Source organism: Alosa alosa, chromosome 1 (assembly GCF_017589495.1).
Source record: "Alosa alosa isolate M-15738 ecotype Scorff River chromosome 1, AALO_Geno_1.1, whole genome shotgun sequence".
NCBI classification, from domain to species: domain Eukaryota; kingdom Metazoa; phylum Chordata; class Actinopteri; order Clupeiformes; family Clupeidae; genus Alosa; species Alosa alosa.
This window is the reverse complement of record NC_063189.1, coordinates 5,116,530-5,131,812: the sequence shown is the minus strand read 5'-3', so window position 1 is coordinate 5,131,812 and position 15,283 is coordinate 5,116,530. Positions and strand designations below refer to the sequence as shown.

Here is a 15,283-nt window from a genome sequence, read left to right as displayed (position 1 = left end):
GTATATTTATGGTATTTGTTGAGTTTCATTATTGATATTTATTGATATTATTGTTCTTATTACTACTTTGCATTATTGTTATTATTACGGTTTTGCTTAATGTGTTGGCTGACCAACATTCAAAAATTGTTTACTGTTCATTTTTTACTATTGTAAGATCCATATTCTGTAAGTCGCTTTGGACAAAAGCATCTGCTAAAGACAAGAGTCATAACAAATTGGCACTATTGGGAATTATAAATCATCCCTGGCTGAGCAGTAGCTGCACTTTCTACTCTTGTTTTATGTTGTATGGATGTACTGTGTGTGTGATGCTTGGACTGTATGAATGACTGTATTCTGTATTTTGCATATCACTCATATGCACATACGTACAGTACATACACTTAAAAACACATGCTTACACCCGCAAACAATGGTTTGAACGCACTACCAAGCTCACATTTTTCAAGGACCACAGTGAAACCAGCCCTGTGGCTTTATTGTTTATTTATTATTATTTATCCAGCCCTGTGGCTTTATTGTTTATTTATTATTATTTATCCAGCCCTGTGGCTTTATTGTTTATTTATTATTATTTATCCAGCCCTGTGGCTTTATTGTTTATTTATTATTATTTATCCAGCCCTGTGGCTTTATTGTTTTGCTTTATGGTGTTTATTCTTTTCACAGATAACGTACAAAGACAATTCGTTTTTCATTGATTTGATTGCTTAAAATTCTTTATTAACATTATGGTAGAACAGAAGTTTCTTATTAAAAACAATCAATCAATCACTCTCTCACACACGCACACACATACACACACACACACACACACACACACAGATACACACGCACAAACATATACCACTCACTGTCATAAACACTCGTTATTCTCATCAATTTTTCGACTGCTAAATGCCCAATAAATCCCACAACATGGAGCAGATATCAGCATCATCTGTGCTGTGAGTCAGCAATTCTATTTAAGCTTTGAATTCAGTTGACAGTTATTAGAACAGGATACACGAGTCCATTAAACAAGACTAAAGTGTGTGAAGACAATAAAAGTTTCTGCTAAGTACTCATAACCAACAAGAAACGATCAAGTACAGGACCCTCCACAATTTATTGGTAAAGTTGACTAAAAAGATGTATTACATAAACCCATATGTACAGTATAACAGCAGAACATTTTCCAAGGACCCCCAAATAATCATGACAGATCAACCTATTAGCATTTATACTCTTAGATGCCATTTTTTTTTTTTAAAAATCATCTAAATATTTCAGACCATTTTTATGAACTCTCTGTCTCTTTTGACTTACATCACAAACATCACCCAGACAGCTTTCTTTCACCTGACACTCAGCATCTCTTGAGAATGTTAACAGACTATTTATCGGTGCTTGTTAGCTAGATAAAAAGAAACAGCAAGAAAAGTTCAGACCCTTAGACATGATGTGTCCCCGTCATATCATATCAGGGTTTCTACTGGACAAAGATAACGTGGGTGGGAGTAATGGACACACACTAAGCTATTTGTATATTGGTGTAAATGATCTATGCATTAACGATACAGCACAGTTTTATCATTTCTAGTTAATTATTTCATGGACCGTTTCATTATGGGTTGCAGACCTTCAGGGGTGCAAGGTTAACAGGATTGTACATATAGACTGCAACTACTGAATATATACTGCAAAAACACAAAGATTAAATCTGTATATTAAATGTCACATTCTGCTGGTCAGAAGACATATCATTCAAAGTGTGACAAAAAATCAGTGAAAAGCCCCTTGACATTTGACTTAATCTTCTGCCATTTTGACTTCTCTTTTGCAGTTAGATCTACTCTCTCTGCCACCTTCTGCAGGAGAACTGCACCTTGTCTTACTTCCTGTAACTCTTTAATACGCTCCATAAAACCAGGTTTGGCCTCCCGCTCCTCTGACAGTATCAGGAGATCAATGTAATCTGGAGTAGACAAAGGATCTGGACGAAGGGCAATCTCTGACAGGCGTCTCAGGCATTTAGTTACAGTGTCCATAATTTTAACAACTTTCCCCTGCACCTGCTCATATTCTACTTCCAGCTGTTTAACTATTTTCTCCATGCTCATCTTCTCTCCCAGTGCCGTCTCATATTTACTCTTCAGTTCCTGATACGTCCGCTTCTCTGTCACACGTGTTGTGTCCCATCGGTAGGTCATGTTGAAATGCTTAGTCCAATGGCATTTTCCTGGACACACTATGCAGCTTCCATTTTTCATGGCAGAACACCCACTTTTGTCCTCATCTTTTGGTATATAACAAGGATAGTGGCACGTATAGTTGCACCCATGGCAGTTGGTGATGAATTTTCCTGATGGAATATCAATCTTCTCAGAATGTTCTACCTCTACTTCAAATTCAAAGTCCTCATTTGCCTTCATGTGGGTCTCGTGGTTTTGCAGTGCAGCTTTTGTGGTGTTTATTTCCTCCAGTTTGGACAAACCTTTTCGTATCATAGGCTGCAACCCCTCAACAGTCGCCTCAAGCTCTCTGCGCTCTTGAAGAACTTCTTTTGTCAGGGTCAGACTCTGGGGTTGCATGCTGGCTAGATGAGTGAAGAATTTGTTCATGCTGACTTTGCCCATTTTCCAGAACATGTAATCAAAGTTGTCCTCATCACTGCTGGCTTCTGTATTTTTTGCAAAAAGCACAGAGTTGTTGAATTTGAAATGAAGAAGGGAGCCATCTGGGTTAGTAGCACATGGGATGTCAGCAGCTTTGATTGCCTCCAGTACTGGGGGTGATTTGCCATCAGCAAAGGTGACCAGAGCAATGATGTTGCTGGCGATGTCCTTCCCAAAAATGGAGAGGATGGCATCAAAGATGTACTTCTGTGTGTGTGTTAGACGAGCCAATGCAGACTGCACTACAAAACACACTGCATCAATGCTATCAATTCCACCCTTGACTGAGAAAAAGTTTCTTATTTTTTCTGTGATTTCTTTGTCTTGTTTGATTCCTCTGGTGTCCCCAAACCCTGGAGTGTCGATGATGGTGAGAGAATATGGAACTTGGAATTCATCTGTGTGGTGAATCTGATAGGCTGTCACGTTTGAAGTCTGACTGCATGCCTGTGTTTTGCTGGTTTCTTCATTTATCAGTTTAAACCTCCAGTTGTCCTCCCACTCGACTCCAAGTGTGTAGTTGATCATGCCGTTGATGAGGGTGGTCTTGCCAGATCCAGTAGCTCCAACAACCATGATGGTTTTGTTTGATAGGTTTTTGACTGGTGCACTTCCAAAAACCTTTTTGTTGAGATTGCCACCTCCGGTTGGCTTATATAGGTAGACTGATGGATTACCTGGCAGGGGAGTGAACTTTGTTCTATCCAGTGGTCCTTTCTTAGTTTTAATCTGTAATTCTTCACCAGGTTCACTTACTCCAACACCAACATCTGTGCACATCCTGATGGAGTAGGTTGTGTTCCCTTTAAGGTTTTTCAGGGTGTAAAAGTACATCTCCTTCTTGGTATGTTTGGTCTGCCACTGATTTCTGCTCTCCTCCCTGAACTCAATGATGTATCGCTTTACTGATTCACAGTGTTGAACAGATGGGGAGCTCCATGTCAGGGTGATAGAGGTTGCTTTCACTTCAGTCACTTTTACCTCAGTTGGTGGACCAACTGCTATGAGAGTTACAGCTCTGCAAATGTCACTGCTGACAGCGTACCCAAGTTTGCCCACAGCTGTGACTCTGATCTCATACTCAGTCTGTGGCTTAAGTCCTGACAGAGTTACTGCCTCTTGGTTCCTCTGCACTGGGTGGGATTTCCATTCAGTCTCCTGATTCTGTTTCTCTCTGTATTCTACTCGGTACTCTACAGTGGCAGAGTCTGGGTCAGACACCTGAACTATTACCTGAACTATTATGCTGTCATGTGAAACATCAGGGGTCTTTGGAGTGGCAGGTTTTGATGGAACTGCTGTGAGAGTTACAGCTCTGCAGACATCACTGCTGACAGTGATGTAGCCGAGTTTGCCCACAGCTGTGGCTCTGATCTCATACTCAGTCTCTGGCTTCAGTCCTGATAGAGTCACTGCCTTTTGGTTCTTCTGCACTGGGTGGGATTTCCATTCAGTCTCCTGTTTTGTTCTGTATTCAATGACATACTCTTTTACAAAGTCACATGTTTGGTCAGATGGGATGCTCCATGTTAGGGAGATACAATTTGTCTTCACTTTAGAGACTTTTAGCTGATTTGGTGGGCACACTGTTTGGGTTACGGCTCTGCATACCTCACTGCTGACAGTGTACCTGAATTTACTCACAGCTGTGGCTCTGATCTCATACTCAGTCTCTGGCTTCAGTCCTGATAGAGTCACTGCCTTTTGGTTCTTCTGCACTGGGTGGGATTTCCATTTGGTCTCCTGTTTTGTTCTGTATTCAATGACATACTCTTTTAAGGATTCACATGTTTGGTCAGATGGGATGCTCCATGTTAGGGAGATACAATTTGTCTTCACTTCAGAGACTTTTAGCTGATTTGGTGGGCGGACTACTGAGAGAGTTACAGCTCTGCAGATGTCACTGCCGACAGCATAGCCGAGTTTGCCCACAGCTGTGGTTCTGATCTCATACTCTGTCTCTGGCTTCAGTCCTGATAGAGTTACTGCCCCTTGGTTCCTCTCCACTGGGTGGGATTTCCATTCAGTCTCCTGATTCTGTTTCTCTCTGTATTCTACTCGGTACTCTACAGTGGCAGAGTCTGGGTCAGACACCTGAACTGTTACACTGTCATATGAAACACCAGTAGTGGTTGGAGTGGCAGGTTTTGATGGAGGAACAAAGCGGATTGCATCATCATTTCCATCTTCATATATGAAAATACATGCACCAGGATGACTCTCATCGTATTTTGAAACAACTATGAATTTGGTGTCATCACTGGTGCTCATCCTCTTCAGCTCTTCAAACAGTTTCAACTGTCCCCTCATTTTTTGTCTAATATCACTGGACAGCCAATCATTGTTTCTACCCTGTAGATCTGATGATTCTACATCAGACGTTTTCAACATTCCCAATGGCTTGAGGTCATTTGACAGTTTCAACAGGAAATGATCAGGCTCATCTAGAGAGGTAAATGAAAAGCTCACAACATTTTTGACATTTACATCATTCAAGAGGTCATCCAAATCCACATACATTTGTACATCCAGTTTATTCAGTTGCTTGAGGAAGGATTTCAGTGTTTCTGATTCCTTCTCCTTGTTTGTAAGCCAGTGATCCAGGTCTTTGCTGTTGAATGGAGAACTCTCATGCGCCTTCAGAATGTCTAATAGGGCACTCCCCTCTTTCACACCCCCTCGGATCGAAGGAAGCACTGACCCGAGCTTGTGCATGAAGTCCAGCTTGTACTGATGGCACATCTGCATGTAATTCTCAACATTCTTTGCCAATGTGGGAAATGCTGCAGCTGCAGTGTCTTTCAGTATGTCTCTGCATCTGATCTCTGTCTTGGTAAAACTCTCTATGGTGTCTGAAGAATATCTGATCAGGTCATTGCTGATGTCTCTTACCAGTCTTGCAGCTCTTGAATCCAACTTCCAGAGAGGGTACAGCCACACCCTGAGTGGAACAGCATGTTCTCCATTCTCTCCCAGCATGTTTGGAAGGTCTCTGTAAACTCTCACAGCATCACTGAAGGACGTTGGGTTGGTGGGTAACTTAAAATCTCTGTGAAATGTGCAGCTAAATTTGTCAACTGCTGATTTCTCTCTTTCATCCATGTTGAAAGAGGCATCAGCATCTACTGTGAGGTTTTTCAGTTTATTGAAGGTGATGTTAACCTCCCCCTCCACTTGTTCCTTCTTATCCTCTGATGATGATTCTCTGTCAAACACAAAGTAGGCACTAGCTCCGTACAAGATGGCTGTGACGACATGAGTGGCAGTGTCATCTTCAAACACGTTAGGATGAGACACTTGTCCACGAGCCAGGTAAGACATTGTTAATGTTTCAAATTGTGTTGTTGTTTTGTACTGAAGAATCACACGTGCTTGTTTGTGAGATTTCTTTGTGTCTTGGAAATATTTAGCTGATCCTCCCACATCCACCAGACCTCCCAAGAGACTTAGTTTCATTGAGCCGGAGATCTTTAATGAATTTGACTTCTCCTCCATTGTATCTGATGTTATGACATCAAATTCCGTTTTAATTTGTTGCTGCACACTTGTATTCTTCTGTAGTTGTTCTTGATCCCACAAGGTTATACCTGTTGAAAAATTAGTTAAACAATGAAAAGTCAATAAACACTTTATTTACTTCAAAGCATAATTTTGCTTGCTTGAAGATTCATGTGCGACTTTAGCATGATATTAGACTATTTAAGATAATGGTTTGGTTACAGTACAGTAGACATGCGGCAAAAATTAAAAACATCGTAAGGAAAAACTGGTCGATCATTGAGAGTGATAGCCAAGTGTTTCCTGAACCTCCAGTGGTATCGTTCAGACGTGTGCCTACTCTTAGGGATAAATTGATGTGCTCATACCTCCCACCTGAGCTAAAAGACTCTTGGCTTAGAAAACCTGTAGGTACTTTTAAATGTAGGCATTGCCCCCATTGTGCCAATGTTAACCAATCCAAATGTTTTCTGGACGCAAGAACCAACAATACATAAGAACTGAGGGATTTTATTAATTGTAACACAACTGTAATTGTAACTGTGACTGTAATTTGTAATCTATTGTTTGGCATGTCCTTGTGAGGAGGGTTTCTTTTATGTCGGCTGCACAAAAAGACGCTTAAGGGACCGTCTTGCCGAACACAAATATGCCATCAGAGTGGTGAATAAAGATTAACCCATGGCTAGACACTTTAACAAGTACCATAATAAGAACGACTCCTTTTTAACTATACAGGGCATTGAGCATGTCAGACCTATGGTGAGGTGTGGCAATAGGTTACAGAGGTTAAACCAACGAGAGTCTTTCTGGATACATCGCCTGAATGCCAGGGAATATCAAGGTCTAAATGAAGACATCAATTTCACCTGTTTTTATAGTGATGTACTGATGTGAATGTCACTGTATATTTATTATACATTATTTTTTATTTTATTTTTCCTTTCCTTTCTACTGTGTTGATGTGCAGATGGTCACCTTTTGTAGAGTGTCTACGTCTTTTCTGGTCATATGACCTTTTGACCCTATATACAGTGATGGCCAAAAGTATTAGCACCCATGCTAAAGTTGACTGAAAAGAGGAATATAAAATCATCTTTTGGAAATTGATCTTAATGCCTTAAGTGAAAAATGAGGAAATATCTAACCTTTAAGGACACCAATTTTCTTAGTGAATGAATAATGTATCATAAAAAAATAAATGTTCTTCCTTAAAATACAGGGGTCATAAGTATTCCCACCCCTATGTTAAATTCCCATAGAGACAGGCAGATTTTTATTTTTTAAGGCCAGTTATTTCATGGATCCAGAATACTGTGCATCCTGATAAAGTTACCTTGGCCTTTGGAATTAAAATAGCCCCACATCATCACATACCCTTCACCATACCTAGAGATTGGCATGGGTGTTATTTCAGTTAGCCTATTAGCTGGTTTGATTTGCATTGAGCTCAACATAGGTCTTGAAAAGGACACTTGAGGAATGTATTTTTCACTTTTGTAAACTTTATACTTTTTGAGATATTAACAAAAAACAAGCTTATTTTTCCCCATAGACTTTACATTAGCAATATGACATCACAATGGACTAATTAACTTGATTTGCACCTGTATCAACTTCCAGCTGCTCAACTAGGACCCATCAAAGGGCCAGTTAAACTGATTGCACCTGTATCAACTGCTTTCTGCTTAACTAGGCCCTCTCTGTGTCTCTCCATTCTACACGGATATAAGGCACATTCCATCCAACTTTCTATCCATTCATTCTCTTCAAACCATTCACTCATCCACCCATTAAACTATACATCAACATCCATTAAACAATCTGCCTATCAACATCCATTCAACTTTCTGTCTATCAACATCCATTACACTATCTACATTCAACTTTTAAACTATATACTCTGTCTCAGGCTTTAAGCATACAATCTGGCTCTCTTAAGACTACTATTTCCACTGCCCACAACTGTTTCAAAATACATGTCCTCACTACAATAATTCACTATTAAATAATTTAAGTATTTAAACTACTCAACTATTTAACTGTCAATTGTTATCAACTATGACTCCTGCCAACTGTTTCCAAATAAAAGTTTGTTTGCCATTTTATGTTAATATACGGTATGTTTATATTTTCATGCACTGGTAATTTCCTCGAAATTACATTTTCTAGTTATTCTTCCCACCAAATTTCTTGTCTAATTCAGCTTCAACCGTTTAACGTAGAAACTTCGTTCAAACTTTGTAACGTAGGTCTTGAAAAGGACACGTGGGGAATGTATTTTTCACTTTTGTAAACTTTATACTTTTTGAGATATTAATAAAAAACAAGCTTATTTTTCCCCATAGACTTTGCATTAGACTATGACATCACAATGGACTAATTAACTTGATTTGCACCTGTATCAACTTCCAGCTGCTCACTACTAGGACCCATCAAAGGGCCAGTTAAACTGATTGCACCTGTATCAACTGCTTTCTGCTTAACTAGGCCAACTCTCTGTGTCTCTCCATTCTACAAGGATATAAGGCATATTCCATCCAACTTCCTATCCATTCATCCTCTTCAAACCATTCACTCATCCACCCATTAAACTATACATCAACATCCATTAAACAATCTGCCTATCAACATCCATTCAACTTTCTGTCTATCAACATCCATCACACTATCTACATTCAACTTTTAAACTATATACTCTGTCTCAGGCTTTAAGCATACAATCTGGCTCTCTTAAGACTACTATTTCCTCTGCCCACAACTGTTTCAAAATAAATATAATCACTACAATAATTCACTATTAAATAATTTAACTATTTAAACTACTCAACTATTTAACTGTTCAGCCATTTCAACTGTCAGTTGTTATCAACTATGACTCCTGCCAACTGTTTCCAAATAAAAGTTTGTTTGGCATTTTATGTTAATATACAGTATGTTTATATTTTCATGCACTGGTAATTTCCTCGAAATTACATTTTCTAGTTTAACTATTTAAACTACTCAACTATTTAACTGTTCAGCCATTTCAACTGTCAGTTGTTATCAACTATGACTCCTGCCAACTGTTTCCACATAAAAGTTTGTTTGGCATTTTATGTTAATATACAGTATGTTTATATTTTCATGCACTGGTAATTTCCTCAAAATTACATTTTTTAGTTATTCTTCCCACCAAATTTCTGCGTCTAATTCAGCTTCAACCGTTTAATGTAGAAACTTCGTTCAAACTTTGTAACGTAGGTCTTGAAAAGGACACTTGAGGAATGTATTTTTCACTTTTGTAAACTTTATACTTTTTGAGATATTAACAAAAAACAAGCTTATTTTTCCCCATAGACTTTATATGGGGACTATGACATCATAATGGGCTAATTAACTTGATTTGCACCTGTATCAACTTCCAACTGCTCAACTAGGTCCCATCAAAAAGCTAGTTAAACTGATTGCACCTGTATCAACTGCTTTCTGCTCAATTAGGCCAACTCTCTCTGTGTATCTCCATTCTACAAGGATATAAGGCACATTCCATCCAACTTTCTATCCATTCATCCTATACAAACCATTCACTCATCTACCCATTAAACTATCCCATCAACATCCATTAAACAATCTGCCTATCAACATCCATTCAACTTTCTGTCTATCAACATCCATTACACTATCTCTATTTAACTTTTTAAACTACTCAACTATTTAACTGTTCAGCCATTTCAACTGTCAGTTGTTATCAACTATGACTTCTGCCAACTGTTATCAAATAAAAGTTTGTTTTGCATTTTATGTTAATATACAGTATGTTTATATTTTCATGCACTGGTAATTTCCTCGAAATTACATTTTCTAGTTATTTTTGGAATCTGATCCCTTATCAAACCTGTTAATTCGTACTCGTCGCTCGACTTATCGTGACTAAATTCAAGATGGCGGCGAACGGTAAACTTCTCAATGTCTCGTTTTAAATGTCAGGGCCCTCGGAAGTCTACCAATGAAGTGTGGAGCTACTTTGAGCCTCCTAAATGGTGTAAAACAGTGATTTATTTGCATGGCTAGGCCGATGCCCGAGGCACCTACTTTGAAAACCTGTTGGAAGCATTGGCTAACTAGCGCCAGATTTTGGAGTGCAGGGGACAAGCCGAGATGAGCTATGAGTTCACACTCGATATCATGTTTTAACACACTTTATATTAGGTCAATATCACACCGAACTTCTCCTTTAATGTAACAATTCTGATAACCCGGCGCCCCTGCCCCCAGCTACTCTGCCAGCCTCCCCGCAGCCAATGACTGACACAACAATTCATGCGCTGCAGCTATTGGTGGAGCAAGTTAATAGGCACACACAAAGAACACACAATGCACACATCAATAACATACAGGTTGTTACCATATTAACTAGTTTAGTCAACACATCCACAGAGCTGCCAACTCTCACACATTGAAAGTGAGATTCATTCATTTTGATTGGCTCCACGCACTCTTACACCAATCACCAATGCGTGAGGGTTGGCAGCTCTGCATCCATGAGGTCCTACCTGGAATAAGCGCATCTTTTCGGCAGTCGTACAGCATCCCGAGCTGGAATGGTCTTCCCAGGGCTGCTGTCTCTATGGTATCATCTCCACATGAGGCCATGGTGTTGATTTCAGCTGGAAAACGAAACATATGATTATGTATATAACCTCAGTTCTCTGAGTGGGAACACAAGACGTTAACACACTCGTCAAATGCCTTGTGCCATATTGTGGACTATCTCATTGTGTTAGAGGCATTGGCTCAGTTGCCAAATGCAGATGTGAGAGCCTCACCCCTCCCATGATTACCATACCGTCACAGTCCGAGGATTGGACCCAATAGCAGACACAGGAATTGATATAAAAAGAGACTTTAATGACAAAGGAATCTGAAAAGCAGGGTAGGATCACAGTTCATAAAAACAGTCCAATACTCAGAAGATCCAGACTGATATCATGAACTGCGTATGACACGCCAATGGCCACTAGCGTGTTATCTAACGCATAATAGCATTTTGGCGTGTTTATCAACGGCATTGCCTAACCATAACCCTAACCCTAACCCTAGAGGGCGCCATATACTTGGCATTGACATACACTCGGAAGTGAGACAATAAGTGCCGTGTATGTTTACGTGGCGTTGACATACACGCTGATAGCTCAAAATGTGTGCAGATAAGACGCCAGTTGGCTATTTTTGAAGTGCCGTGTATATTTAAAACCATGATGCCAAGTTGATATCAAGAAATCCAAAAATCTGAATCTTTTCCAAATGGCAAAAAATAATAATAAAAAAAAACAGTGAGAAATCAGCAAAACATGGACAGGGTCACCAGTGTTATAGTGTAACTAATGTAAAACTGTTTTCTCGTAGCCTGTGAGATCACAGTGAAATTAATTTCAATTTGAATGAGTTCAAATATTAGGCAAGTGCAGTTGAATGTAGGCTATACTCTGCTTGTCACACACACGTTTTAGTAAAGCAATGTTTACTGGAATCAGCGGGCCCGTTCGATCGAATCAGCGCTGCACAGATCTAGCTAAATGTAATGACTGTATTGAAAGATTCAGCCAGATCTGTACAGGCTGCAAAATCAAACACGCCTGCTAATTTGACGATACGGACCAGGATGCCATGGAATTTTCTTCCTACTGTACAGATACAGGACTTGTTAGGACCTCTCTGCACCTCTCTGTTCAATGACAAGTAGATGACCACAGGGGGCATTTTGAGTCATCCATCGTGGCAAAAATCTTTGAAAAAAATAATAATATTCTGACACATTTTCTGCATGAGGACTCTGCACAGTTTTACTGATGGGGACTTAGCCTGTGTGCTGTTATTCATTGTTGTACCATCTACAATAAATCATCATCTAATCGCTGATCCTGATCCCGCTGTCAAGCTTTATTGACCATCTTCAATACAGACATTAGAACTAAAACACAACGCAACAACCAGAGAATCTAACAATAGACTTATTTAAAAGAAATAGACTTATTTAAAAGAAACTTTATACGGACATGTTTGAATGTGGACATAAATTGTTGGATCTGATTGGAAGTGACAATATTTGTGATTTATTTGTACTGAGGAAAACATGCATTTGATATAATTATTGACTATGATGAATTAGATAAAGACACAATTTATATAATATACTGAAATAACTTAATGAATGGAACTTAATGATGTGTATTTATTATGTAACTTGTGATTAGTCAATAGACAAGTAATTTTACTAAAATGCAACTTGAAGTGTTTGATATGATGTATGCTTAAGCAATATAGCACGAGTGAGAGTGGGGTTGGTCATGGATATTCCGGCTGTTGTTGCCGTCAGAAACGAGGCTACGGCGAACAACAGCCGCGGGAATATCCATGACCAATCCCACTCTCACTGTGCTATATTGCTTAATTATACAACAATTGGGTTCTATGGAACTATTTATTTGTTTCTGATTGGCGAGAGGCGTTCCATGAGTTGGAATATCCCTGGACATTTCAACTCAGACTTTGCACAGCTAATAATAAATCTATCTATCTATAAATCAATGCTAAGAACAATTAGCATCCTCGTTTATCTTACTTACATTGAGTTGACTGTGTGGCTTAATCCACAGATGTGGTGAAGCACTGTTTCGTTATGGTTTGCTAAGGAGTAACCCATTGCTTGAAATAGTGGAGAGCTGGGATGAAAACATTGTATCAAATCTTCGCATTGTATCGCGGAGTGATTTATTATTGGCTGTGCAAAGTCTGAGTTGAAATGTCCAGGGATATTCCAACTCATGGAACGTCTCTCGGCCAATCAGAAACAAATAAATAGTTCCATAGAACCCAATTGTTGTATAATGGTTGTTTTGTCAATTTTGTAAATGTTGTAATTTATGAGCACTCTTGCTTCTGGATAACGTCTTAATGATAGGCTCCCTTTATATGTTGTAAGTATTTGCACCATAATGGATTGTTTGGATCTAGCTTAATTACACACCTCGGATACCCAGAATGCTCTTGTTTGACACCAGGTGCTTTAAAACTGGATTTGCTAGTATCTACTTTAGGAACCTTGACAAAGGCTGACAGGCCAAAACGTTGGGATAAAAAGAAAAAGAAAAAAAATAGAGTGTGCGGTAACTACGTTTTTCTTAGTTTATTTTTCCTTCCCAGCACCATGGAGGGTGTGCATTTTTTTGTTATTTATACGAAAAATGAGAAAATTAATGACAAGTCCTAATAAGTACAATATCTAGGCTACTGATTTATTATATAAAATATATAATTTATCAAAGGATTCAAGAATGGAGTCACCAAAAAAAAGGTTATTCTGTGAAGAGTGCCTGCTCAGCTGGCGAATGCCTGTGTAATCTTGGAAATGTGGTCAACACTGCCACCTGGCGGCAGAAAATGCATTTTTAAAGGTGGAATCGAAATTTAACTCCACCACTTTTCGAATCTGGGGCTAACCTCAGCTTCTTTGAGCTTCATGGATTAAATAATGCCATTGTTTTTTTGTTTTATTTCTTTGTTTAGTCAGTATTCAAAATACACAATTTTCAGTTGTAGCCTAGTCCAGTGGTTCTCAACCTTTTTTCAGTGATGTACCCCCTGTGAAATATTTTTTCAGCCAAGTACCCCCTAACCAGCGCAAAGCATTTTTAGTTGAGAAAAAAATAGAGTACTGTGAAACAGAGTACTGTGCCATCACAAGTTTTCACAAGAATTACCGCTACACTTCAACCACGACTCCATCATTTCAGTTTTGACAGTGACTGACAGGTGATGGCGATGTAACAGGTTGGGTCGAACCATCCTGGTATGGGGGGGACTCTGGGTTTTTAGGATAATTAAATTGAATAGCCTACTGAAATATAAAATTCATTTTATGAACTTACATTTTCCTGAAATATTAATTAAATAATTGTTTTTAAAGTATTTTTGCATGGATTCTACTTTTTAAATATATGTATATTTTAAAATCTTACCCCAGGGTTACGTGTAGCCTACCCCCATTTGAGAACCACTGCCTTAGGCCTACTGGTTGAAAGCATAGTAGCCTACACTAGGCTACTGATAAAGCCAACCTTTCAAATTCTGACTCTCTGGTCTTTTTCATGAACCAATTATTTTGTCTTATTCGTTAAAACATTAAAACATACAAATTCATTCACATGAAGAGCCAGCCGAGTAGCCCTAAAGTTGAACACAGTGCAGGACTGACCTGTTACAGCTGAAACTTTCTCTCCTCCTAAGTGTGTCTTCTGTCCCGTGGAGTGAAATGGCAGCTAGCTGAGGAAAACGGCTTTATCAAGTGGGGAAGCAGAGTGAAACTTATATTAGTGGAGGAGCAGAAAATGAAACTTATTTCAGTGGAGAGGCAGAAATGAAACTGAAAGTTAAGTGTGTAAAGAGCGTAGTGTAGGCTGCAGTGCAGGGGTCTCAAACTACCGGCCCGCGACCTAATGTCAAAATAATAATGTAATTCGGCCCTTTTAATTGCGACAAACAATGGCACTGATTAAAATAGAAGATAGATACTCCTCCTCTAGTTGCTAGGCATCCAGAGCTTTGATTCAAGCCCAAATTCGCTGCACAAAGTTTTCAGGAAATACTTGTATTAGCCTACACACGAGAAACACGAAGACGTGCATTTGTTTGTATAATGACGCGGAAACGATGCAGGCCATAGATTTGCACAAATTGAAGCAGAAATATAGGCCTACACCAAATGTTGAAAAAAAGTTCACGTGTGATGAAGTCTTCGGTAGGCTATGTTATTCCCCTATTCAAATTCTGAAGGAGAATATCTGCCTTTTGGAGATTATGATCGATCGTCTATTGACACTGACTATTTGACAGTGATAGTCACGGTGCGTCTGTGAATGGAGGTGCGTCTTTTGCGTATACGACGGTGTCCACTAAGCATACCATGCTTATTAGCCTCTGCCCAACATAGCTGGAGTTGGCAGTGCTAATCGTGATGATAGTGTCCGTAATGGACATGGTACAGACAGCAGGGGTAGTAAAAATAGGGCTCTGAAGAACTACAAAGTCACCCGCGATTGGAACTGATTTGACCAGGCTACTTTATTGTAGGCCTGTAATAACGG

At 39.2% G+C, this 15,283-nt stretch overlaps 1 protein-coding gene across 7 annotated transcripts; it reads right to left on the bottom strand.

Moving 5' to 3' along the window:
• Positions 1–704: 704 nt before the first annotated feature.
• LOC125302718 lies at positions 705–14,908 on the bottom strand. 7 transcript variants are annotated; one of them, XM_048256074.1, is made up of 5 exons: positions 14,395–14,908; positions 10,967–11,061; positions 10,694–10,807; positions 4,368–6,247; positions 705–4,082 (listed from the first exon to the last, which is right to left on the bottom strand). In XM_048256074.1, the coding sequence occupies exons 3-5, from the start codon at positions 10,791–10,793 to the stop codon at positions 1,746–1,748; spliced, it is 4,317 nt and encodes a 1,438-aa protein (XP_048112031.1). In that variant the 5' UTR covers positions 10,794–10,807; positions 10,967–11,061; positions 14,395–14,908; the 3' UTR covers positions 705–1,745. The 7 variants fall into 7 exon arrangements, with proteins under 7 accessions (XP_048112031.1, XP_048112022.1, XP_048112019.1 ...); XM_048256065.1 differs by having other exon boundaries at positions 705–4,034; positions 4,320–6,247; positions 14,395–14,907; XM_048256062.1 differs by having other exon boundaries at positions 705–4,204; positions 4,490–6,247; positions 14,395–14,907.
• Positions 14,909–15,283: the final 375 nt, after the last annotated feature.

Excerpts from the sequence above, each read along its gene's own strand:
- LOC125302718 (XM_048256059.1), bottom strand. The coding sequence starts at position 10,793 with ATGGCCTCATGTGGAGATGATACCATAGAGACAGCAGCCCTGGGAAGA. Across the intron at positions 6,248-10,693 it reads AAAAGATGCGCTTATTCCAG|GTATAACCTTGTGGGATCAA; the intron begins GTAGGACCTCAT and ends ATTTTTCAACAG.